Consider the following 24835-nt stretch of genomic DNA (forward strand, 5'->3'; position numbering starts at 1 on the left):
TCATTATGGTGAAGTTTGAATCTTCAGCTCTACCCCCTCTTCAGCCCCTCTTGCAGACTGATTAACGGCATCGACATGGAAATAGCCCTTTTCTGTGGCACCACCGCCTTTTGGGGTGGGAGGGGGCGGTCAGGACCTAGCAGGGCGAAACTTCCTCATTCTTCTGCATACCTCGTTTAGTCTGTCTTCCAACGGGGAGTAAGGTTGACGAATTAAATTTTTCCATGATAACAGCAAAATAACCTTTTTGTGGAGCCATAACTTTTTAAGGGAAGTGACCGCCGCAATTTTTCAACGGAATTGGAAAGGAAAAAGCCCGGTTTTACCTCCGTGCGCATATTACAATCTACCGGAGGTAAGATTCAAAGTAAAACCCTACCGTGACGGCATCATTACAGCCCCATTTTGAGAAGTCGTAACCTTTGAAAGGGCGAAAACTGCCTCACTTCTTTAATGGAAAAAAATTAAAAAATGTGCCTACATTCCTTTCCCATCCCCTTCCCCACCGGGAGTAGAATTCAAAATTCAATCATTATCATGATGATATGAAAATACCCTACTTCGAAGCACTATAATTTTTTAAGGAGGGAGGCACGAGCTTCCATTATGGTCAAGGACGAGGGAACTTTTCTAGGGGATGTAAATTCAAATTTTACCCACGACTATTAATTAATATTCAAAATGAATTATCTCCACTTGTAATCGGCTGTAAAGTTCTCCTTGGTAGGCACACCTTCACAAATAGGTCAAAATTCAAAATTTTCAATATTTCCTATTGGCAGATTGAGACATTTATATCTCGGCTATTTGCTCAAGTTCAGACAAAGCCCAAGACGCCCGGTATCACTTATACGGAGACCCCAGCTGACGGCCAGACCGAGGAATTGAATTATATTGAAAGTGTTGCACTTTTCTAATGGAAAATTCAGACTCTATGTCAATCATTTCGATTATCAAAGCACAGAGAGAACTTCATCCGTGATAATTCCTAATTTGTCACTAAATTTGTTTGGTCATTGTTAAACACTCCGGAAAAGCCATAAACACCTAAAGCCCCAGAGTAATAGATCGATCATTTTCATTGTTTTCAACCGAAGACTATACCTTAATATCTCAGTTATTTATCCGAATTACAATAGAAGAATCTCTCAAGATGCTTCAGAGTCGACAGAACCGCTAAACCGACAGTTCAGATAGGAATATGAATTTAAATTCAAATTGAAATTTTTCCACTTTTCATTATCTGGTCGCATGGTAGTCGATTGATCTATAAAAAAATTAACAAGGTCGTCAAATCTATCGGTTCAAGAACTATACTACGCTAACCTGTAATAAATAAGTATGCTCTTGCAAAATTTATTATCAATTAATTGAGGAGATTATAAGTGGTATATATGCATGTGTGGAAATTAATTCCGCCGCTATCAGCAACTTTAAGTATTAAGGAGAAATGGGCTGGGACCGAGGAATCTTTGAAAAGATTATTTATGTTTACACCTTTATATGTTGATAATCCAAGCTTGAGCAATTTATTACTATAAACGATTTATTGTTGTAACCGATGCTATCTGAAGTGTAGTCCCAGTATCGGCTACATTCCTGTCGCTGCATTGCACCTCAGTCATTTCAAGTTTCACTTTCATTTAGTTTATAGAATAATTTTTTGTTAAAAATTAAATTTAAATATGAAATTTATATTTCAATTTGTTTCGCTATTTCTGTTTGTGCCGCTTGGTAATTCGGTAAGAGTGTTGTAGTTTCTAATTATCGCTAATTTTCATCCCTTGTCTATGATCCCTTTATTATCAAATTCAAAACCAAATTGCAGTGAAAATGCAACCACAGGGGTCAGTCCGTGAAGTGTTATCTTGGTATTTACTGCAAGCAAAATTGTGAACCCAGCCTCTCCCGAAACACAAATATTTATAAAATTTAGGAGAAACCTCATCTGTTTTTATTAATCTTGTGAAAATCTGTTACTATGGATGTGCATAATTTTCCTCAAGAGTACTAGTATGTCCATTATCATATATTTTTTCTGTGAAATTTTCCAATTAATTGGAAAGCAGAATAGAACTGCGTCGAGTATGTATGTGTGTGTTTATTCCCCATCAGAATAGGGTGCCACACAGATACAACCATCATTCACTTCAGTTTCATCGCTGCAGCCAACAGATTTGGTAAACAAGAAACCTAGTTTATTCCTTGGACATAATAAGTGCTTTTACTTTTAACAACCAAGGAAAAGAGAGAAGTGATTTTTCAAAAAATAATAGCTTCTGCATAAAATTTCATCATCATCATTAACGGCGCAACAACCGATATCCGGTGTAGACCTGAGTTAATAAGGAACTCCACACATCCCGGTTTTGCGCCGAGGTCCACCAATTCGATATCCCTAAAAGCTGTCTGGCGTCCTGACCTACGCCATCGCTCTATCTTAGACAGGGTCTGCCTCGTCTTCTTTTTCTACCATTGATATTGCCCTTATAGACTTTCCGGGTGGGATCATCCTCATCCATACGGATTAAGTGACCCGCCCACCGTAACCTATTGAGCCCGATTTTATCCACAACCGGACGGTCTTGGTTTCGTTCATAGAATTCGTCGTTATGTAGCCTACGGAATTGTCCATCCTCATGTAGGGGGCCAAAAATTCTTCGGATGATTCTTCTTTCGAACGCGGCCAAGAGTTCGCAATTCTTCTTGCTAAGAACCCAAGTCTCCGAGGAATACATGAGGACTGGCAAGATCATTGTCTTGTACAGTAAGAGCTTTGACTCTATGGTGAAACGTTTCGAGCGGAACAGTTTTTGTAAGTTTTGGGAGCATAAAATGCTTCTATTATATTTACCGCGGTAAGGAATTTTAAAAAATGACGAAATGAAACTGGGATTTTTATTTTTGGTGAATTTCTTGTTGTTTTTTAGCTCGATAGACCAAATCTGTGCTTGAACTTCAGGGCAGATTTCTCCCAGTCTTCTCCTTTCAACGATAAAATGCGATCGGTTATCCGCGTCAATTGACTCCGGCCTTCTTTAGCGTGAGACTCTCTTTGATATCCTACTCGAACTGTAACGCTATGGATAAGGAGCTGAGGATTTTCCACGCATCCATACACATACCTAGTCCACGACGGTTTTCATAGTCGGATCAAAGGCTTTCGCCGAAACTCCGGCGATTCCTAGACCAGCGACGAAGCATCTATCATTAGTGTAAGAATCAGCCCGAGAATTCGCCAAAGCCTTCGTTGATTTTTGTCGTTTGTCTAATGCATCCAGATTTTACGTATTAGGTATTGTCGTCCTTCATGAACAGCCACCTCCCTCAAGTCTCTTCCCTTGCGCTTGTAGATGACTTTACGTTCCTTAGCAAGAAGAGCAAATGGAATAGCACCCGTGATCGCCATCACAGGTGGTTATCAAAAAACAGCGCGGTATGAGCGTCAGTCCAAGGTGCTTAGATCGGCCTGCTCCAAAACCGGAAACAAGTCCTCAGTAGTATTCTAGTCCTCATAAGCTTTTCCAACAATTTCCCGGCTGTGCCAAGCATATGTATAGTCCTCGGTATGTAGACGGCAGCTCAGGATCTCCAGCGCCAACAAAAAAATGACCGGAATACCGTCAGGTCTTGGCGCCTTCTTATTTTTCACAAAGAAAACTGCCTTTTTCAGCTCTCTAGTAAAAATTGGCAACTCCGGCGCTGTTCATGGTGTTATCATCAACTTGAGCGGCATTCGTAATGAATCATGTCCTACACAATACGGCGAATCTACCCGGCATGAAGTGACAAACATTTCCGTTAATTAGTGATCAACTTTTACCGATTCTCAGCTCAGCTCATCGACTAGCTCCTGCCAGTAGCGAGCTTTCCCTTTTTTTATCACGCTGAAAAGTATGTCTCCTCCCGGATATTTAATCGTTGTACTAAACGGCAAAGCTTATGACAACAAGCTTTCCTGTTTTTTATCAAGCTAGGGAGTTTTTTGCCTAACCTGTGTGCTGCCATATGGGCCGTTTAAACATTTTACCATATGGAAGCCCATCAGGCCGCCGTTACCAAGTTCATACCTGCCAGCTGCAAGGCCACCATCCCCAAAGTGTCCTCCGACTCGGCTATACTTACTCCAAGAGCTTCGAGGAATCGAATCAAATTTTAGCTGTGCCAATAGCACTGTCAAGGAAAGTAACGGTTAAAAGGAAGACAACATTCCACTGCTTTAGAATAACTTGGACTGGAAGCATAGAACGGTTCCAACTTCCGAATCAGGCAGATCATCAGTTTTTCGAATGGCACAATACAGGGAGCAGGAGTCGAAGCATGGAGTGACACCATTTATGATCAAAAGTTAGGTCCATCGAGTAGCTGAGATTCAAAGGACGAGGACTAAGTCTAGTAATTTTGTTTACCAAAATTATTGCCAGAAGAAATGTTAGATATAAAGCGGTAAGCTTGTCTGCAAAAGATGCCGAGAGGCAATCAAAAAAAATAAATGAGGCATCTGGGAGAACACTTACTACCAGATGCAAGGCTGAGAGATCTAGAAGTAGGAAACATACTAAAGTTCCTAACGGTTATAGGCCTGCTTGAGATACTATGATCAATAGGTACACTATCACCAGTAAAAGGGGCACAATGGTTCTTCAAAGACGCGGTGCGACTTTCCCTTAACAGAATAATAATAGTAAAAAAAATAAATTATCTCTTTACTCAGCTTCGTGATTTACTTCGCTCACCATTTTACACGTTAGCAATTCTTTGAATAAGTACATATGCATAATAAATCTTATATACTACCCTTTAAAAATGATGTTGTGGACCTTTATTTTTACCCTTAATAAAAACCAATACGCAGAAACTGTCGCCCTCTGTGGTTCTGAGTGTTCGCCGACTATAAGAGACAATGAACGACGTCTCATAATGAGGACGAAGATGTTACGTTAGGCCAGTTGCGTAACACGTTCACATTCGAAATGAGGATATTCGCGATTGATGTGAGGTTGTACTGATTATGTTTTCGTCTTCGTCGAGCAATTCGCGATAATGAGAATTCACTTGTCAAGATTGATCTGAATATAGAAGTCGATGGCTAAAAACCGAGGATTAACACTAAATTACAGTCAATCAATAGCCGGGTAAAAATAGTCAACAACAACATGCACAATAAAGCTGGGAAAAATTGAGAATCACCATCCCATGTTGCTAGAAAGGAAGAGACGTGCTTGAGTTTGAAACTTCGCACTACAATCAAGTGGATCATCTTCGCAAGTTTTTCTTTGAGAAACAATTCCCTAGCCAATTACATCAGGCTATCGACATGGCAAATAATAAATTGTCTCCTTTGAACTTTAAAAGCAGAGAATGGAATCCCATGTTGAATGTAATTCCAGTCCAACAGATGATCGACATTTGGAAGAAAAACCTATTCACGAAGGTCATATAAAAAAATTGTTGTTGCCAGGCATTGACATCAAAGCCTCCAAGAAATGGTTGACTAATGGTTTACTATTTTACGAAACTGAAGCATTCTTCAATTCAGGATGCTTCACTCCCAACAAAAAACTGATAAACGATATAAACGGCTGACGACTCCTCCATCACCACTCAATTTTGCAGATGCTGGACGGTCTTCCAGCATAAAACATCTGCGTGGAACAAGGTGAGCAGTGCCGAATACCCCAGCCATCATAACTTCGTCTGCCAGACTCTCCATCGAAACCTTGCATTGAAGTATAACTTAGTGGGAAACTACCATCCTTATGGTAAGTATACTTAAAAAAAAATCTCAGAAAATGAACAGGTCAAACTGCTGTAAGATCACACTGGTCCGACCACATTGGTATTCACCACAATGGGCCCGATCTAGTTCTGCATCTCAAGGACGCGTGTTTCATAGTCAATGTAGCCATACCGGCCAATCGGAGCACTGTTAAAAGCAGCTTGGCGGATGATATGAAGCAGACGTGGGCATTACAAAGGATCGAAGTAGTCCCAGTCGAATTTCAGTGACGAGATTAATCCCCCAAACTTTACATAAAGCGCTGTGGAGGCTCGATCAAAGGATCAGACTATATATGTATGGAGATACAAAAGGCAGCAAAAATATGGATTTTGGCATCCCGCGGTACTGTCTCTCTGCGTCGCCACTCCATGCTTGCCTGATTAGACTCTGGAGTGAAATGATGAATCCACGATTCATCGCAGGTGACAATATGTCTCGAGAAATCCCTTCTGTTCAAAATCGAGCCGAAAGTTTCTCATATAGTTTGCTTTTTGATCTTCGCCAAGCAGCCCACCTTGTCGATCCCCCTTGTAACCCAGGAATCTGAAATGAAATGGTCAGGTACCCCCATACGATATTCAGACCTGAGCAGCGATTTCCCGTATTCTAAGGCGGTAGTCTCCTTCAATCATGTCACGCATTGCAATAATATTCATCTCACTGGTGCTCATCTGACGTTCACACCCAACATATGTATATCAAAACGTACCTAGAAAGCATTAAAAAGAAAGTCCGGTTAATATTTGATATGCCATCGTAGAAAAGAAGATGCACAGCCATCAAATTTTTTATCACCAGATGCTAACGTCTTTACAACCAAAGTAACAGGTCAAGTCTTTGCAGGCCAGCAGATACCAAAACAAAGGCAAAACTCCAAAGGCTATGCCTTATAAACAGCCAACGCCTAAAAAATAGTATGAAACGAGCATGCGATCTTGGAGGTTCAATCGTGCAATCCGGGTATCAGAATATTCAGATTTCACATTTTCAGCTCAAGCACTATTAAATTATAATGTCATTCCGGTATAGGCTCCGAAGAGTCTGGTTTAAAACACGTGAATTTTGGTAAAGTAACTTGCGAGGATGCAAAGCGTCGAACACCCGACCCATTTACCAAACTGGCTAGCAAAGAGACGAACAAGCGCTTGTCAACAGAAAGGCTGTACGTAGGTCGGTAAATTTATCAACACGTCAATATATTGATTAATATATTAGCCATGTGCGGTGCAGATTAATATGGGTATTAAAGAGATATTGAATATTGACGAGATTAAATCCAATAATCAATACCGTCGATTGATAGAGATATAAATCAATATATTGATAATGTATTGTGGAAGTTCAATATTCAATGGAAATAAGATTTCGTGCCGAGTAAAGCTCTATTCATACGATTCAGCAGCTAGCGTCTGCTGGACACGCTACGAAAGTATTTAAACGATCCAGCAACAAGCGTTCCCTGCTCTGTACATGGCGTGTCAGACACGGCATCGTAGAAGCCAAGAACTCTAGCCTCCAGGCTTGAATTTGTATGGTGGAAGAAAATCATTACGCATTTACGCATCATTGCGCAGTGGGACTTTGCGGACATATTTCGATCTTGCATCAATGATTTCATTAGTACAAACTAATGAGAAATGAATGCAAATTTTTATAGATTGGCCTCCGACGGAATAATTCCTAAAAATGCGCATGCCTATCCTTCTTCCCTTTCAATGCAATAGCTTTCCAGTTTTCCTACCAGGAGACGTTCAATCACGAAGAAAAATATTCTTTGCAAGAATTCTGCGCTGCGTTGTTCTCCCTCTGTGCCCAACCAGAACGCTTGCTGTTGGATCGTATGAATACTTTCGCCTGTGCTGTAGTGGACTCGCTCCGTGCTGAATACGCTACCTGTTGGATCTTATTAATAGAACTCAAATATAGAGTATTTATGATGTGTTCCAGTCCGCTATGTTTGGGAACCTTTGAACAAAGTTTCTTCTGGAGCTCATAAAAAAATATGAATATTTCGAATCATGGCATATTTTTTTTTGAATTTCAAAATGCTATCAATAAACCATAATAAAGTAATGTCTTGCTAACTTTCGGAAAGCGAAGAGTAATGGAAGTCTTCTTCCGTATACTAGAAAAATATTACATTGTTATTAGCGACCAATAAGTGGTATAGGTCCTTGAGAAATGCCAGTAGCTGTTCTACTAGCAAACCCCCGCTTGCAGTTTTGTCCTAATGAAAAACTGCAGACGGAGAAGGATAAAGGCGAGTTTCCCGTGCCTACAAACAGGACAAATTGCTCATCGGTTTGGGGTTTGGGTAAGGCTGACAACCCTACACGGAAAGTAGCCTGCTACGAAGCCTCAACGATAAACCCAGCAACGAAAAGCGACAAACGATTTGCGCCTATTCTCGTAGAGCAAGCGCTCCCTGTACGGACCGAATGCTGCCCAGCAACTAGGCGATACCCTGTCCCAATATAAGGCGGATGTAACAGCGCTCCAAGAGAATCACTCCGCCATATATTATAGCGGCCATCCAATAAACCATGTGTTCGGAGTAGGTTTCCTAATCAGTCAAAAAATTAAATGTGCTGTTATCGACTTTGAAAACATAAGCGAACGGCTATGCACTCTGCGTTTACGTGGCAAATTTAAAAATATAAGCATCATTAACTTTCACGCACCTACAAAGGAGACTGCAGAGTCGGACGGAGCACGTATTCAGGTGACAGGTTGGCTCCCATAGCTCACATGAGGATATCAACGATAACGCCAGCTGGTTGACGCCGAAAGCGGTCCACAAAGAAACGAGGACGTCTCTACACCGGGCCACTTTCAACCAAATTGAACACGTTTTGATTGAACACCGCCAACTCTCATCCTTAATGAATGCGGGAACATATAAAGGAGCCAATATAGACTCGAATCACTATCTCGTTGGCATAGTGCCGCAGGCTCGAATTACAATACCGTCTAGGATCTCCTCTGGCAATCAAGTCAGAGTGAATATTGAAGCCATCCACAACAAAGCCTCCGTAACACCTATAAGAGAGAAATGGATAATGCAATAACCAAAATATCGACCAGTAGAAGATCCCGCCAACTGAAGACGACGGACAAATGCTGCCACCAAAAACCGTGGAAGAAAGAGTCTGTGTAATTTATTGGCTTAAAACCTTAAGTCACTAGGAGCCGATGAAATTACAGCCCAAGCGGTTAAATATCAAAGCCTGACAACTGGCAACGAGAGATTATCATACATAAAAAGGGGGATATCACGCAGTGCAGTAATCACAAGATACATGTTCTCCGCTAACCTGCTATCCATTCCGAATAGCCCCACACATCCACAACATCATCGGCCCAGACTAAGAAGGCTTCACTCCAGGCAAATCCGTAACAGATTTTCCTGATGAGGCAAGCGATGGAAAAACGATTGGAATATGGCCATCAGTTACACTATTTTTCATCGCCTTTAAGGCCTGTTCAAAATTTTATACGGTCTTGGAAAATCCGGCATAACGATGAAATTGCTAGGACTGCCTAGGCTTACCCTGACCAATGCGCGAGGCCAGATAAAAGCAGCAGGATCACTCTCGAGACCATTCACCATCAGCAACGGTCTAAGAAAAGGGAATCCCCAAGAAAAAGTGATCTGCGATGTCAGTGCTACTGTACAAGACAACGATCTTACCAGTCCTCATGTATTCCTTGCAGACTTGGGTTCTTAGCAAGAGAAATTGCGCACTCTTAACCGCGTTGGACAGAAGAATCCTCCGAAAGCATTTTGACCCCCAACAAGAGGATGAAAATTATAGGACAAACGGTTTCGTCCAGGGCAGAGGCAACTCTTCAGACGCTGCCTCACCTCTGCCCTGGGAGCAGGGTGACCATGAGTGGAACGTGGCAAACGCCCCTTTATTTTTTTGAAGAGTTGCCTCTGCCGTGGACGAAACCGTTTGTCCTATAATTTTTGTAATGCTTGGGTGCCATGCCCCAAACGAGGGATCCGCGGACCAAAGAGACGTGGGAGTAAGTTGCTCTCCATTTGGTCCGGTCCAACAACAAGTGGTTGTGGACTTAGGATCCCTCACTTATCCTAAACAAGAGGATGAAAGTTTCCATCCTATCTTATGTAATGATAAAATCATTACAGGTTGAGGTATTGCTCATACCTCAACCGTCTAGTTGTGGATAAAATTCGGTTGAATAGGTTACGATTGATGGATCACTTAATCCATATAGGTGAGGATCATCCATCCCGAAAAGTCCATAAGGCAATATATATGGAAAACAAAAAAATACTTGACAGACCCTGCCTCAGATGGAGTAACTATGTAGGCTAGAACGCCAGACAGCTTTCAGCAATATAGAATTGGTGGACCTCGGTGCAAAATCAAGATGTCTGAAAGTTCCTTACTAAGGTAGGCCTAGACCAGATACGGCCGTTGATGATGATGACGATCTGGTTACACATTACAGTGGTAGGGAACCTGCCTTTCCATGAGGTGCAGCATTTCCTTTTAATAAAGAGAAGAATCGGTCCAGAAGATGGAAGATGGAAGATGGAATGGATTAGAAGTCGTATTAACTGTTTATAGCATAAAATCCTGACTTTGGTGAAAGGGGAAATTTCGGGTAAAATGATTTGAAGGCGACGGTTGTACAATTTACAGATTTATTCATATGAGGAATGTAGTGTATTTGGAGTTTATAGTGACGCCAAGGAAAATAGCTTGATTCACTGTTAGGATAAAAAATATATAGATTCTTAAGGACAGATTTCTAATGTCGGAAACCAGTTCTTGGTGTCATCTTCATTTTTCCTTAAGAAGAATTATTTAGGGTTTTTTCATGTGATAGGCTACTTTCCATTTGGTGAAATATCAGCGAAATTCGTCTGAATATAAATTCAGACGGACTTTAAACAATGATTGAAGGATTAGGATTAGGTCGAGTACGGGAGCAGGTTTTAGGATATCCATGGTGAAAGGTGAGAAAAGGGTTGCAGAAATAACTGAGCCTTATGAGATTCCAGCTGAATAATTGTGTTCCAGCTGAACTTTTACTTGGAACTACCGCCCTTTCCGAAAGCCAAGCTTGCAGAGGTGTGGATGGAAGTGAAGGATGTTGTGTAGATTATAAGCAAGTTCGTTATGTCGTACGGAGTAAAAAGCTTACCTAATCTCAAGGAGGCAAAGAATTCCGAGCAAGACGTCGGTTTTCAGGACTGGTGTGATCTGAACATGCTCCCAGCTAGAAGAGAAATGGGCGTTGAGCAAGCGATGCTTGAATTATATTGACAAAAAGAGAGGATTAAGAAGGATTTTACAAGTAATTTGGCAATCCCAGAACCAGTGAGTTTGCTTGGACGGAGAGGGTACTGGAGATGTTCACTCTGGTTGGCTCTCGAGGGTAGGACAGTGAGGATCGAAACGAGTTGACGCATTGGCTTTAGCTTCAAAGCTTTGGTCAAGCGTGTAGAAAATGAAGTGGTATGCTTTCATAAAATGGGGATCACATTTTCTCACTACGACCCAATTTGAAAGATAGTAACAAAAGCAGTCCTGGCAAGATGTGGAGCATATTATAGAGGTTTAGGCAGGACTACAGACATAGTATTATAAAGCTTTTAGTTTATTCAATGAAACCGAAATAGGGGCTACCGACAGATACTATTCTCAGATTGTTGCTTCAGGTCAATGTCAATGCGAAAATGCTGCATAATGCCCACGGTTAATATCGTACCTTCCGACAGATGAACATGCGGAGGAATGTCACTTCAACCAGCTGATTAGGCAAATTATGTTCATCAATGTGATACCCTTATCAGGTTTTAAGAACTTCTTTTTTTTATTTAACTTTTATTTTTCTTTATTTTATTTTTGAGTACATTTTCAAATAAACTTAACATTAGCAACTGTTACAATTTAAGGTAACATTTTGACAATTCTTCATTTCATTTGAAAGCAAGTTCGATACAAAATTACTCCAATATTTAAACTCACTTAATGCTTATAAAACTTTCGAAAATTAAATATAAAATTTCAAGCACTTAAATATAATACTTACAAGAACACAATACTTACAACAACTCTCTCTAAATTCTTTCCTTTTTTTACGTCATGCCGTCAAGTCATGGCACTCTGCTCCCCACTCCTGTGGCGAGGTCAAAACTGAGTGGCGAGCGCCGGTGGCGTCATCTATCCGCTCGCATTCGCAACATTCGAAATAAATTTCGAATTCCGCGAATCCTGCCGCGCCACAAACTCATCTATTGCTCACATCATCTTTATTCGTAATAACTTCACTCTAAGTAAATTATTGGTATCAGAAAATCTAGTGCGGGTAATGCTCGCATACCAAGGGGATTGAGATGTTATCTCCATTATTGGATCTTACGAGCAAAATCTGAAGCAAGAAGAGTAGACTCGGAGGTCGTGTCCTTCTAGTCGTTGCCTCGGCAAACGGAGGAAAGAAAATCTAGCTTCAGCAAGCTAAATCCACCCCGGGATATAACACCTCACGGAAGTAAAGGGTGATTTTAATGAAAAAAGAAAAAAAAAGATGGGCTGACTGACAGCAAACCGATTTTAATAAAGTTTCGTCTTACACAAATCCTAAAATCTGCTAAAAATATATATTATATTTATCATAAAATTTTATATATTAATTTTAACTTCCTTTTAAACTAGCCACGTACTACTGATGTTCACATATTTCAGAGCAAATAATTTCTCGCCAACCCAATAGATTTCCTCAAACCAACTCAAACCTTTATCAGAAACTCATTTCCTCACTTATGAAATGTGTTGCACATGGAAAGTTTCTTAAACATGCTTTGTATCTGTTTCAGGTTCATGAAAATTGAGGTTGATGATTTTTTTCCGTTTTCTTTCCAGATTGAACCTATCCTTTTGGTGCACGGCGGTGCAGGCAGCATAGCTGAAAGTACCTTACCTACGAGATTCATTGGAGTCAAAGAAGCTATCCGACGCGGCTACGAACTGCTCATAAAAAATAAAAGTTCATTGGATGCTGTTGAAGAGGCTGTTCGCTATCTAGAAGATGATCCAAACTTCAATGCCGGCTATGGTTCGGTTTTAACCGAGGAGGGGGAAGTGGAAATGGATGCAGCAATAATGAATGGATACGACCTATCAGCAGGATGTGTTGCTGTTGTAAAGGACATCGCACATCCTATTTCTCTAGCTCGTCTTGTAATGGAAAAATCAAAATCTGTATTTTTAGCCGCTAACGGTACCAGGAAATTTGCCTTAGAGCAAGGTGTAGAAATTCTTCCACCCGGAGCGTTAATTCCGGATAAAACTCGCGAAACTAACGAGGACATCGAAGAGAGTAACATTCCACCCCGATTCAAAATTCCTGGTTATGACACCTCCAATCCAAGTGTTTATGAATATATTCCTGGTACCGTAGGTGCAGTTGCCATAGACATTTACGGAAATATTTCTGCAGCTACGTCAACCGGGGGTATTCGTGGAAAGCCACACGGCCGTGTGGGAGATAGTCCTATTCTGGGAAGTGGAACCATTGCAAATAATCGAATTGCAGGTGTCTCCGCCACTGGCGATGGTGAATATATACTCCGTTTTAATTTAGCTCAACAAATATTACAACGTATTCGATATGAGGGCAAGTCAGGGCAGGAAGCTACAGAGGATGCTTTGAACGCCATGAAAGAGGAAGTTGGTGGAAGTGCCGGAGCTATAACAATTGACCACAATGGCGAAGTGGGCATATTTTTCATATCTAATCAAATGTTGTGGGGCTATCGTCAAGGAAACTTAATTCGATACGGCGCTAACAAAGGACAAGTAATTGAAGAGGAGGCGGATGATAATGATGGGGTATCTGCCTTACAGTCAGTCGGTGTTAGTACTGCTGTTATTCCTTTTTCGCTCATGTATAAACATATTTGTAATGCTATTTAGTCCTCAAAATTTGCAAAAGTTAATATTTTATTGACAAATAGTTAAGAAGAATCGATGCCAAGCATCTCTTTTGTTTATTCAACACAGTAAGGACTCTGAAACGATAATAAATTCAAGTTATGTTTATGAATGAAAAGCAATTTGGTTTTATTATCAAAGGAGTCTTAAAGCCAAACTGAGAGCAATGAAATTGGCTTAAAGAAATGCTAATTACCTCATTTATTTAATTGCTACAAATATCACGAATTTCAATGGAAACGAAACCTCAATGGTAAATCTATTCAAAACGGAGAAACTTTTCTAATTAAAAAAGATTCTTTCTTTAGAAAACCTTCTTCAAAATTAATTGCTTTCAATTTCCATTTCAGTTCTTACATTTTTTGTTCTTAGAATTGCAGTCTGCTCTAATTAATCTTCAATTCAATCTCAATATTGTCTCCAATCTTGATACCCAAAGGTTTCGCATGGGAACCGTCGCAAGGCGATAATTGGATAAATAATTAAGGCAGGCTTGATTCGGCTAAGAATTCTCGTTTTTTCGGGAAGTCCAATTGCTCATTTTAATGAATATTTTGTAGTTTTGTATACTGTTGCGTGGGAAGAATTACTGAAGGAATCATTCAGTTTTGCTATTCAGTTATGCCGAAATCATCATCTTTCTATGTGGAAAATTAGCTAATATACAGGGTGTCCCGTTCAGGATGGTAGAAATTTTAATGGCGGATAGTTTCCCTTGTTTGAGGAAATTTGGTCCACAGAATGAACGCTCTATCTTTAACGTTACAGAGTTATAACGTTTTTTGTGAATAGTGTGGAAAAACTTGACCTTCCCAACAAAATCGCAACTTTCCACTCAATCAATCATTTAATTTCAGATTTGATGTCATTTTCGGAAACTACATAAAATTTATTATAAATGGATATTTTTCAAATTGCAAACGTCACCATTACTTCGAAGATATAACTGTTCAACCTATAAAGAAACTTCAAAATCCATTTTTCATCTAAATTTCCAAATATCGTAGCGGTACTTTAAACTTACAAACCTGCAAAGTTGACGAAGGATGCCTCATTCTATTCATGATACTTTCAAATGATATGTAAAAATGATGGGCTTAATTTTGGGAAATTCGTGAATATTACTCATTAAATAGGAGGAAACGTGATCTTCATGTGGAGCCTGGTTGGCCAAATTATTAGAGCTACCCTCAATTTTAAAAACATGATTTTGAAATTAAATTTATATTATTTAGTTACCATTATTATTATTTTTTCAAAGTTATGTATTTTTACTGTACTTTGCTATATTTTTTTTAATGTTCCGGCGACAATACAAGCATTGCTGTTTTGCAATATAATAGTTTTTTGGACGTATACAGACAAACAGACAGTAAATCGATTTTAATAAGGTTTTGTTTTACACAAAACGGTCGGAGGAATCACAATTATCCTAGTTTGCGAACCGTCAAAATATGTTCTGAATAAGTCATAAAAATTTCAAGAAATTTCGTCGGATAGATTTTGGACTATGGCGGCAACCAATTTTCGATAAGCAGTTTCGAGAAAACGGTATTTAAAAATTAGAATGTGATTATTAACCATAAAATCCTAACTGACCATTAGTCTGCTATACCTAGCCCAAAGATCGATTGGATATTGAAAGGTAGTAACGCTGCGTACCATCAGGTTCAGCATTCTTTTAGCCATAAAACAAATGATTTTTCTTTTAAAAATAAAAAAATATTTGGACTAAATCATTTCCGAAACTGCGTGCTCTATATCCACCAAATTTTTAGAATTTATTGTGAGGGCTTAAATACAGTAGATTCTCAAGGGATTTGGCTTACTATCATTTTATATGAGAAAACCACGTTTTGTTTTATTGATTTTTATCATCATCAACAAGTTGGAATGCCAGAAGTTGGTCGCTTCGGTTATGAAGATTTTGCATTCATCTTATGTGAGAAACTTTCGATGCACCCATGCAAAATATACTCATGTACATATTGAAATCATAAACATCGTTTAACCTAAACAAACAAACATATTCTACTACCGCATACTGATGCATACCCAACACGAACTCCTGCCGCAAATTGCGTTGAATTCCGCTGGTGGTATATAACACACATGTATATATATCTATTTGATTTGAGCACTACCCGGAACTCCAGTAGCATACACACACCTGCCTCGACTAATTGATACTGATATACAAATAACTGGTTAAATATTGAGGCGACCAATTACACCAAGTGCTTCATCAACTAATCAATGCCTGACGACTGGCAACGAGGCAATATCTGTCTCATACATAAAAAGGGCGATATCACGCAGTGCAGCAATTATAGAGGTGTCACGTTGCTGAGTACCATCTATAAGATATTCTCCTCTATCTTGTTAGACCGGATAACCCCATATGCTCAGAACATCATTGACCCATACCAAAGAGGTTTCACTCCAGACAAATCAGCAACACATCAGATTTTCTCTCTGCGGTAAGCGATGGAAATACTGTTGAAATATTGACATCAGTTGGCTATGATAGCATAACCAGGGTAAAACTATACACGGCCAGAGAGAATTCGGTATCTCGACGAAATTGATAAGACCGACTAGGCTGACTCTGACCAATGTGCGAGGCTAGATAAAAGCAGCAGGGTCACTCTCGAGACCATTCAACATCAACAACGGTCTATGACAAGAGGATGCCCTATTATGCGTCCTCTTCAAACTGGCCCTGGAGAAAGTGATTCGCAATGCCTATGTAAATGCGAGAGGCACAATCCTCTTCAAGTTTACGCAACTACTGGCCTATGCTGACGATATCAACATCATGGGAAGAACATCCTGAGATGTACAGTCTACCTTCATCCAGATCGAGCAGGTGGCGCGAGATCTTGGGCTGCACATTAATGAAGGCAAGACGAACTATATAGTGGCAACGACAGCACCAAAAACCAGTCAATCAACAACATCAAACCGCACTGTTCAAACGGGAAGAATAAAGATAGAAGTATACAACTTTGAGACCGTTGATAATTTCTCCTATCTAGGGTCGAAAATCACAACCGATAACAGTTATGACGGTGAAATCCGCTCACGGTTGTTGGCCGCCAACAGAGCCTATTTCAGCTTACAAAAACTTTCTCTCGAAACGTTTCACCATAGGGTCGAAGCTCTTACTGTACAAGAGAATAATCTCGCCAGTCCTTATGTATTCCTCGGCGACTTAGGTTCTCTGCAAAAAAAAACTGCAACCTATTGGCCGCGTTCGAGAGAAGAATCCTCCGAATCTTTGGCCCCGTATATAAGGATGGATGTTTTGTTTGTTAACCGACCCACACAAATGAAAATGGGCTTCATCGCTAAAAAAAACAATAGCACCCTCGGGAACGACATCAAGAAGAAGCTCACACGCGTTCATCCTAGAATTGAAGTCACGTTCTGAAAGTTCCTGCACTATCGCCATCTTATAGGGTTGAAAAAGAAAATCATCACGAAAAATTCTTCTCACAGAACGATCGGATAGTCCAAGGGCAGATGCGTGTTTGCGCGCAGAACGCCGTGGCGATCGCAACATTGACGCTCTCACTGCTTCAATGTTCTCAGGTGATCTAACGGGCCGAGGGACTCCAGTTCTTCCTTTTGTCGCACTTGTAGTTTGTCTGAATGTAGTGACCCATGTAACAATTGATTTGCGGTCTGGGATGGGAGCCAACGGGGCTAAATTAAAGCGATTCCGAAATGCACGCTGTGTTGCAATAACCGAACATCCGCTTGAAAAGTAAACCTCAACGGCAAAGGCACGCTCCTCACTATTCCAACGCATGATGGCGACTGAACCGTGTCGGGACAAAACTTTACAGTATCCCCTCTTGAACGAGACCACTACCGCTCCGCTATGACATCAACTAACTGAGTGGCGCGCATTTTAAAAAAGGGAGTTATGCTGCCGCACCCTGTATAATAAGAAAACCAAATGAAAAATATATAATAGTTGGAAGTTTTTCTTAATACTATAAAGATAGATATACACACTAGGCAGAAAAAGTGTGCGTACACTCAGTAGTATGATACTTTTCCTTAGTAAAACAAAAAAATTAAGCTAATTTTTGTGGCGAATTTATTATCCAAACATTACAAATAGTTCCGTAGTTTTAGTGTATTTAATTCACTAAGTTATAAGTCTTACAAAAACCAGGTTATAAAGCCAAAAATTAAAAGAATCGCAATAATTCAGTAGAAAAAGTCTGCGTACAGTACACAAATATTTAAAAAAAATTATATTTGAGTAAATATGAAAAGCAAATCAGTAGCTTGTAGGATACCCTTTTCTTTTTATGACCTCTTTTAATCTTTTCGGCATAGAAGATACAAGTTTAGATGTTTCTTCAACACTTATTTTATTCCATTCTTCTTGTAATACATTTTTCAGCATATCCTTTGAAGTTATATCGTATTGGCGAACTCTGCGTCCTAATAAATCCCACAGATGTTCTATGGGATTTAAATCTGGCGATTGTGGGGGTGTGTGTAACTGTTTGGGAACATTATATAATAGCCACAGCTTATTAACCTCAGCCGTACGCTTAGGGTCGTTGTCATGCATAAAATAAAATTCGTCACCCAAGCGTAAATTTTCAGCACTTTGTTTTAAATTACGTTTTAAAATATTTAGGTAGTCATATTTGTCCATGGTAGACTCTATAAATTGCAGATTTCCTACGCCACCACTTGCCATACACCCCCAAATCATTATTCCGCCACCACCATGCTTTACCGTTGGCATCAAATTTTCTTTATTCAATGCTGTACATGCTTTTCTCCATACTATTTTTCTTCCTTTTATTCCAAAAATGCAGTATTTATTTTCATCTGAGAAAAGCACATTTTCCCAGAATTCATTTGATTGGTTTACGTACTTATTCGCAAATTTTATTCGTTTTCGCCTATTAGTTAATGAAATAAATGGTTTCTTACGTGCAACTTGCCCATGGTAACCAGCTCTCTTGAGTATTTTCCGTGCAGTATCAGCACAAATTTTTTTGTTGAACTTAAGGGGGCATCCCGTGTGAAGGCCGTTTTTTTTGCCTTTTTTTGAAAAATTATTTTGAAGGACTGGATAAAGATAGAAACGTGATTTTTTCACCATATGTTTATTGATATCTCTAGTATATGTGATAAATTTTTCAGCTTGATTTCGTAGCTAATTTTCAGAATAGGTGTTAATTTATGCACCCATCTCCAAAAAAAGGTGTTTTTCTGCTGCCACGCTGGAGGGCGCTGTGTTCGTCTGAGGAAAAAAAACTAAACGGCATTTTAATGTGGACAATATTCCACGGTCCGCAAACTAGGATAATTAGAAAATATTAAAAGGTAAATTTTTGGTGGGCTTTTAAACTTAATTTTTTGGATTTTGGTGTTTTTTTACGACTTTTTTTATGAATAAAAAAAAAACTACCAGTCCGATTGCAATTATCCTAGTTTGCGGACCGTAGAAATATGTACTAAAGAAGCCGTGAAAATTTCAAAGAATTTGGTTGGATAGATTTTGAGCTATGGTGGCAGCCGATTTTAAAGATGCAGTTTCGAGAAAAACGCATTTGAAAATTTAAATGTGATTATCAACAGTAAAATTTTAGCTCACCATTAATCTGCTATACCTGCTCCATAGAGACCACCCTTCGTTTCTTCAAAAAAGTCGTGTAAGGCCGATTGTTGCCCTCTGGTGTCAATTGTGGCTCTTTAAACGAGGTCAGTCGATCGTCGTTCGGACTGCCAAATTCCCGTTTCATTACGGCGGTCGGCATAAACCTGACATATGTAACCAACTTGACATCCCATTGTCACTAGGATTTTGAGAATACCATTGAATCCTTCATTGAAAATAATTACAGCCAGAAAAGTGGTTATTTCTACGACCTTGGTCCCAGAATGAAGGTGTTTAGGAGCGAAAGTTCAGATCAATGCATTTAACGGCTCATTGTTATTCTGGGTCTCTGCTCCTAAACATCTGTTCAAGAGATCTCGTCACAAATCTTCGTAGATTGGTTTGATGACTGTTTGAACTTCTTCAGTCAAAGGTGCCTTCTCGTGGTGAAAACTATCCAGTTCTCCTTTAGCTTCCGCTTTGCGCCATTTGCACCAACTGTCCTCGCCTGCTGGACAATTTTGATGCTGAGGATTTTCGTCTGTAGAACATTTATGGAAGAAAGTTTCCCAAATTTCTTGCTTCATTCCTTCTATCGAATTTGCGTGTCGACGAATAGCCAGCCCAGGAAATGTAGTGAGGTCCTTATCAGTAAGTTTTCCAGCCCCTTTTCCACCAATGCCTTTGTGATTCTTCTTTGCATTTCTAAGCCGCGTTCCCATTCTTTTCTCGACATGTCCTACGTATTCCTTTTTTGCTACTACGTATATTTTATTATTTGCAGAAATTTGCAGAAATACCGGAGAAAACACCAGCAAAATCCAATATACAGTATACAAAACTTGTCGCAATTGGAACATCCATGTTCATGCTTGCTAAAAGTTTCTTTGCTGATGTTGATGTGAAGTCCTTTTTCTTCTCTGATAACTATCGATTCCCATGAAATACTCGTTAAAAAAATCACTGAACACACAAACAGCACAATACTTACAACAAAATATAACTGAGTATAACTTGAACGCCTTTCAGTGCTCACTTTAGACTGGATTATCCTTTTTATTCCAAACAGCAAACAAGTTTAGACAATTGATTGGTATTCCATCTTTTTAGATTTATACCTGTATTCAAATTTATAAGGCTCAGGTAAAAAACTAACAGGTAAAAAAAGATTCGATGCTCTTTCTCATCGAGTACTCTAGCCGCGACTGCAAACTCCTTACCTGTTTAACCCTGTAATTTCTGAAGGACTCGGAATATCGGAAAATCCCTTTGCCCACATATTCTCCACTATATATAGATACAATTCATGCAAAAAAAAAAATCGATTTCTCCAGCCCGACACACGGGATGACCCCCTTAAGTTCAATATCTTTCGCGATTTGTGGTGCAGTTATTCGTGGATTCTTTTTCACCGAACCTATAATACTTCGCCTTTCCCTAATCGACAACTTCGATGGGCGACCAGATCGTGGCTTCGATGTTATTATTCCCGTCGATTTAAAGTTGTTAACTACCCTTTGAACAGATGAATGTCGCCTTCCTACTATCCTGGCTATTTCGCGGAAACTTTTTCCTTCTTCCCATAATTTTATTATAACTTTTCTTTCACTTACACAAATCTCTTTTCGCTTCAATTCCATAATAACAATTATACACACAAAATAACGAAAAAACGTTCTTATTTTCTTCAAACACAGCCATAAACCAATAGCTCACAATCAATTTACTCCAAATGGCAAGGATTTATATTTCGGGGAATCACCTAATTATGTGGCTGTACGCAGACTTTCTCTACTGAACATTTGTGACTTTTCTTATTTCCCTTTTTTTATTTCAGTTTCCTTGAATTCTAATTTCGTAAAAGTGGCCTTATCAAAGCAACAAGACCACAAGCAATATGCAAACAATAAAATGTTTTTAAAAAACTAATTTATTCGTGCGTTTTACTAACGAATAACCAGGAACTGCTTAGTGTACGCACATTTTTTCTAGCGAGTGTATATGCCTTATCTCAGAAAGCCACCTCACGAGGCCTACGAACGCTAAAATCCATCGTTTTTGCTCATATCATGCAACACATCCTAGTCAAGAAGCCAAAGGGGGAACTACAATCTTGGTTAAACAGGATATCAGACAACGAAGAACAGAAAATTGAAGATGAAAAAATGCAAGTTGTGACTATTGGTGTACAACTATTTAACAAAGTTGAGAAGATCTCCTCAATATACTGTCCGCCCCGTTCTAGTGTTAAACAAGTCGGAATACCGGAAGCTCGTGCTTCGGGTATAAAGGTTTTGTGTTCATCTTATCTAAGAAATTTGAACGCACATTTTTCTACCCGTATACAGCTACAAAACTACGAGACATACGTACATATTACAGCCGTAGATGTTACGCTCACCCTAAACAAACAAACTGCCTATTTTCGAATACTGTACAGATATAGGCACGTATATAAATTGATCGTACCCATATTTCCGATTTACCTCTTATATCTATCTGAATTAGGCTCTACCCGCAAAGTTCATTAGCACGCATATACTATATACCTACATACACCCATGTCTCGTTGGAATAATTGATATTCATATACAAATGATTAAAGAACTAAAACAAAATAATTCTTTTCCACCCAATTCATTCGAACTTACTTCGTTGTGGTATTGACAAACTGATGTCATGATGACGTCATGTAGGTTGTAGGGTGCACGAAATTCACAAAAAATTGTAAAGTTTTACCCCCTATAACTTTGTTAATAATAGTTGGATTTTCTTCAAACTTGACCAAATTGTGCATTATGGTCTTCATTATACGCATGCCCAATTTTGTACTTCTGGGATGAACATAAGGGTGGTGCCGGGTAAATTTCTAAAATGTGGAAATATACTATTATTAACTTTATTTGTGCAGATATCGGAACCGGATATATTTTGAGGCCTAGATTTCATAGAGATGCACTACTGAGATTTTTTTCAGATTTTTCGGTTGGATAGGTTCTGAGAACGAGACCTGTTACACTTTTTGGGGGTCATATTTTGAACCCTCACTCCCCTATGTTTCACTCAATATCAAATATTGAACCAGTTTCGAAAAGTACTAATTGAGACCTTTCATTTGATACCCCACATAGCCACATTTTATGAAAAAAAATTTTGCACCCTCCTTTCACATGTATGGGGAGCCCCCCTTAAACTTAACACAAAATGGCGTCAGTTGCTGCATGTAAAGGGAACGGCAGATTACATACTCCTACCAATTTTCGTGATAATCGGTTCAGCCGTTTCCGAATAAATCGGCTGTGACAGACAGACAGACAGACAGACAGACGGACAGACAGACAGACAGACAGACAGACAGACAGACGGACAGACAGACATCGAATCGATTCTAATAAGGTTTTGTTTCACACAAAACCTTAAAAAGAAGATTTCACTCGACTCATCCAATTCATCGGAAGCTTCTTCATTTTAGGAGCTGACTTTAACGACAAAAATGGATTGTGGGAATCTAGGCTAACAACATCCAGAGGCAGAACATTATTTGAAGCACCAAAAGCACAAAAGTGCAATTTCCATTCCAGCGGTAAGCTACATACTGGCCGACTGACGTAACAAAAACACCCGACGTCATTGATTTCTTCGTATCTGAGGGGACTTCAGACGAATGCATCCATGTTATCAATAATGAAAATATAATGTGCGATTACTCGCCCGCTAGGTCAGCGAAAAAGTGACAAGAAAAGACTATCCTCCTAGGCTAACTAATAGACAAACAAAGTGGGCAGTATTCAAAAAGCACATCCGGCTTGGAAAACACCACCACTCATCATGGACTGAATAAAAAATATACTTACTGTCCTGCAGAGATTAGCGAACTAACTACAGAAAAGCGTAAAGCTCGCAAACTATGGCAAGGAAACCGCACAACTGAAAGAAAGAATCATAAACTATCTGACAAACAAGCTAAAGGCCTTAATTAACAAATATAGAAACGAGTCCTTCAGCAGATATGTCTCTAATCTTACAGCACAAAAAGACACAGGCCGCGAAGGATCTAAAAAGACCTAAACAACAAATTCCACCTTTTAAACAGGGAAACGGACAATGGGTTCGTTCTGCATAAAAAACGGCATATCTGTTCGCGAAGCATCTAGAAAGTATCTTCCAGCCTCTAGATACGCAAGCGTCTACATGCTTAACGCCAATCAGCAAAGTGGACCATTTGCCAATACGTCGTGTAAAACTAAATGAGCTGAGGACAGAAATTAAAACAAATGTGCTTCCAAACAAAACTCCTGGTTATGAACTTATTGCAAGGAGAATACTAAAATAATTGCCAGAAGAAGATCTAATCAAATTTATGCAAATAATTAATGCAGCTTTTAGATTAAAATGCGTCCCTCCACAATGGAGTCGCTGAAGTTATCATCATCATCACGGCGCAACAACCGGTATCCGGTCTAGGCCTACCTTAATAAGGAACTCCAGCGACGAGGTCCACCAATTCGATATCCCTAAAAGCTGACTGGCGTCCTGACCCACGCTATCGCTCTATCTCAGGCAGGGTCTGCCTCGTCTTTTTTTTTCTACCATAGATATTGCCCTTATAAACTTTCCGGGCTAGATCATCCTCATCCATACGGATTAAGTGACCCGCCCACCGTAGCCTATTGAGCCGGATTTTATCCACAACCTGACGGTCATGGTATCACTCATAGATTTCGTCGTTATGTAGGCTACGGAATCGTCCATCCTCATGTAGGGGGCCAAAAATTCTTCGGAGGATTCTTCTTTCGAACGCGGCCAAGAGTTCACAATTCTTCTTGCTAAGAACCCAAGTTTCCGAGGAATACATGAGAACTGGTAAGAGCTTTGACCCTATGGTGAGACGTTTCGAGCGGAACAGTTTTTGTAAGCTGAAATAGGCTCTGTTGGCTACCAACAACCGTGCGGGGACTTCATAATCGTAGCTGTTATTGGTTGTGATTTTCCACCCTAGATGAGAGAAATTATCAACGGTCTCAAAGTTGTAGTCTCCTATCTTTATTCTTCCCGTTTGACCAGTGCGGTTTGATGTTGTTGATTAGTTGGTTTTCGGTTCTGACGTTGCCACCATATACTTTGTCTTGCCTTCATTGATGTGCAGCCCAAGATCTCACGCCGCTTGCTCGATCTGCATGAAGGTAGGCTGTTTCTCGTGTATACTAATGATATACTTTGCTGTGAAAAAGCCAAAATAGCGAGATTTTGGGGACGGCACTGTCATCCTTACCACGGGCAAAAATACGGAAGATACAAAAATAAAGTTACAAACAGCTATTGACAATATTGTAGAATGGACCAAGCACTGGAAAATAAAATTGAACGAAAGCAAATCAACGTACATTAACTTCACAAACAAAAAAGAGAATCCAGGTAAAATCATCATAAACGGACAAGATATGCCCC

At 39.6% G+C, this 24835-nt stretch overlaps 1 protein-coding gene across 1 annotated transcript; it reads left to right on the plus strand.

Moving 5' to 3' along the window:
• Positions 1-1577: 1577 nt before the first annotated feature.
• Positions 1578-13870, plus strand: LOC119657881 (probable isoaspartyl peptidase/L-asparaginase GA20639). The gene is made up of 2 exons (XM_038065012.1): positions 1578-1742; positions 12682-13870. Exons 1-2 carry the CDS (start codon positions 1686-1688, stop codon positions 13732-13734), a joined length of 1110 nt encoding a protein of 369 aa, XP_037920940.1. The 5' UTR covers positions 1578-1685; the 3' UTR covers positions 13735-13870.
• The last annotated feature ends 10965 nt before the right edge of the window (positions 13871-24835 follow it).

The sequence above is a fragment of the Hermetia illucens genome, chromosome 5 (assembly GCF_905115235.1).
Source record: "Hermetia illucens chromosome 5, iHerIll2.2.curated.20191125, whole genome shotgun sequence".
Lineage (NCBI taxonomy): Eukaryota > Metazoa > Arthropoda > Insecta > Diptera > Stratiomyidae > Hermetia > Hermetia illucens.

What these genes read in the sequence shown, in the direction of transcription:
- LOC119657881 (XM_038065012.1), top strand. Translation starts at nt 1,686, where the DNA reads ATGAAATTTATATTTCAATTTGTTTCGCTATTTCTGTTTGTGCCGCTT. An exon ending in TTGTGCCGCTTGGTAATTCG is followed by an intron (nt 1,743 to 12,681) that starts GTAAGAGTGTTG and finishes TTTTCTTTCCAG; the next exon opens with ATTGAACCTATCCTTTTGGT.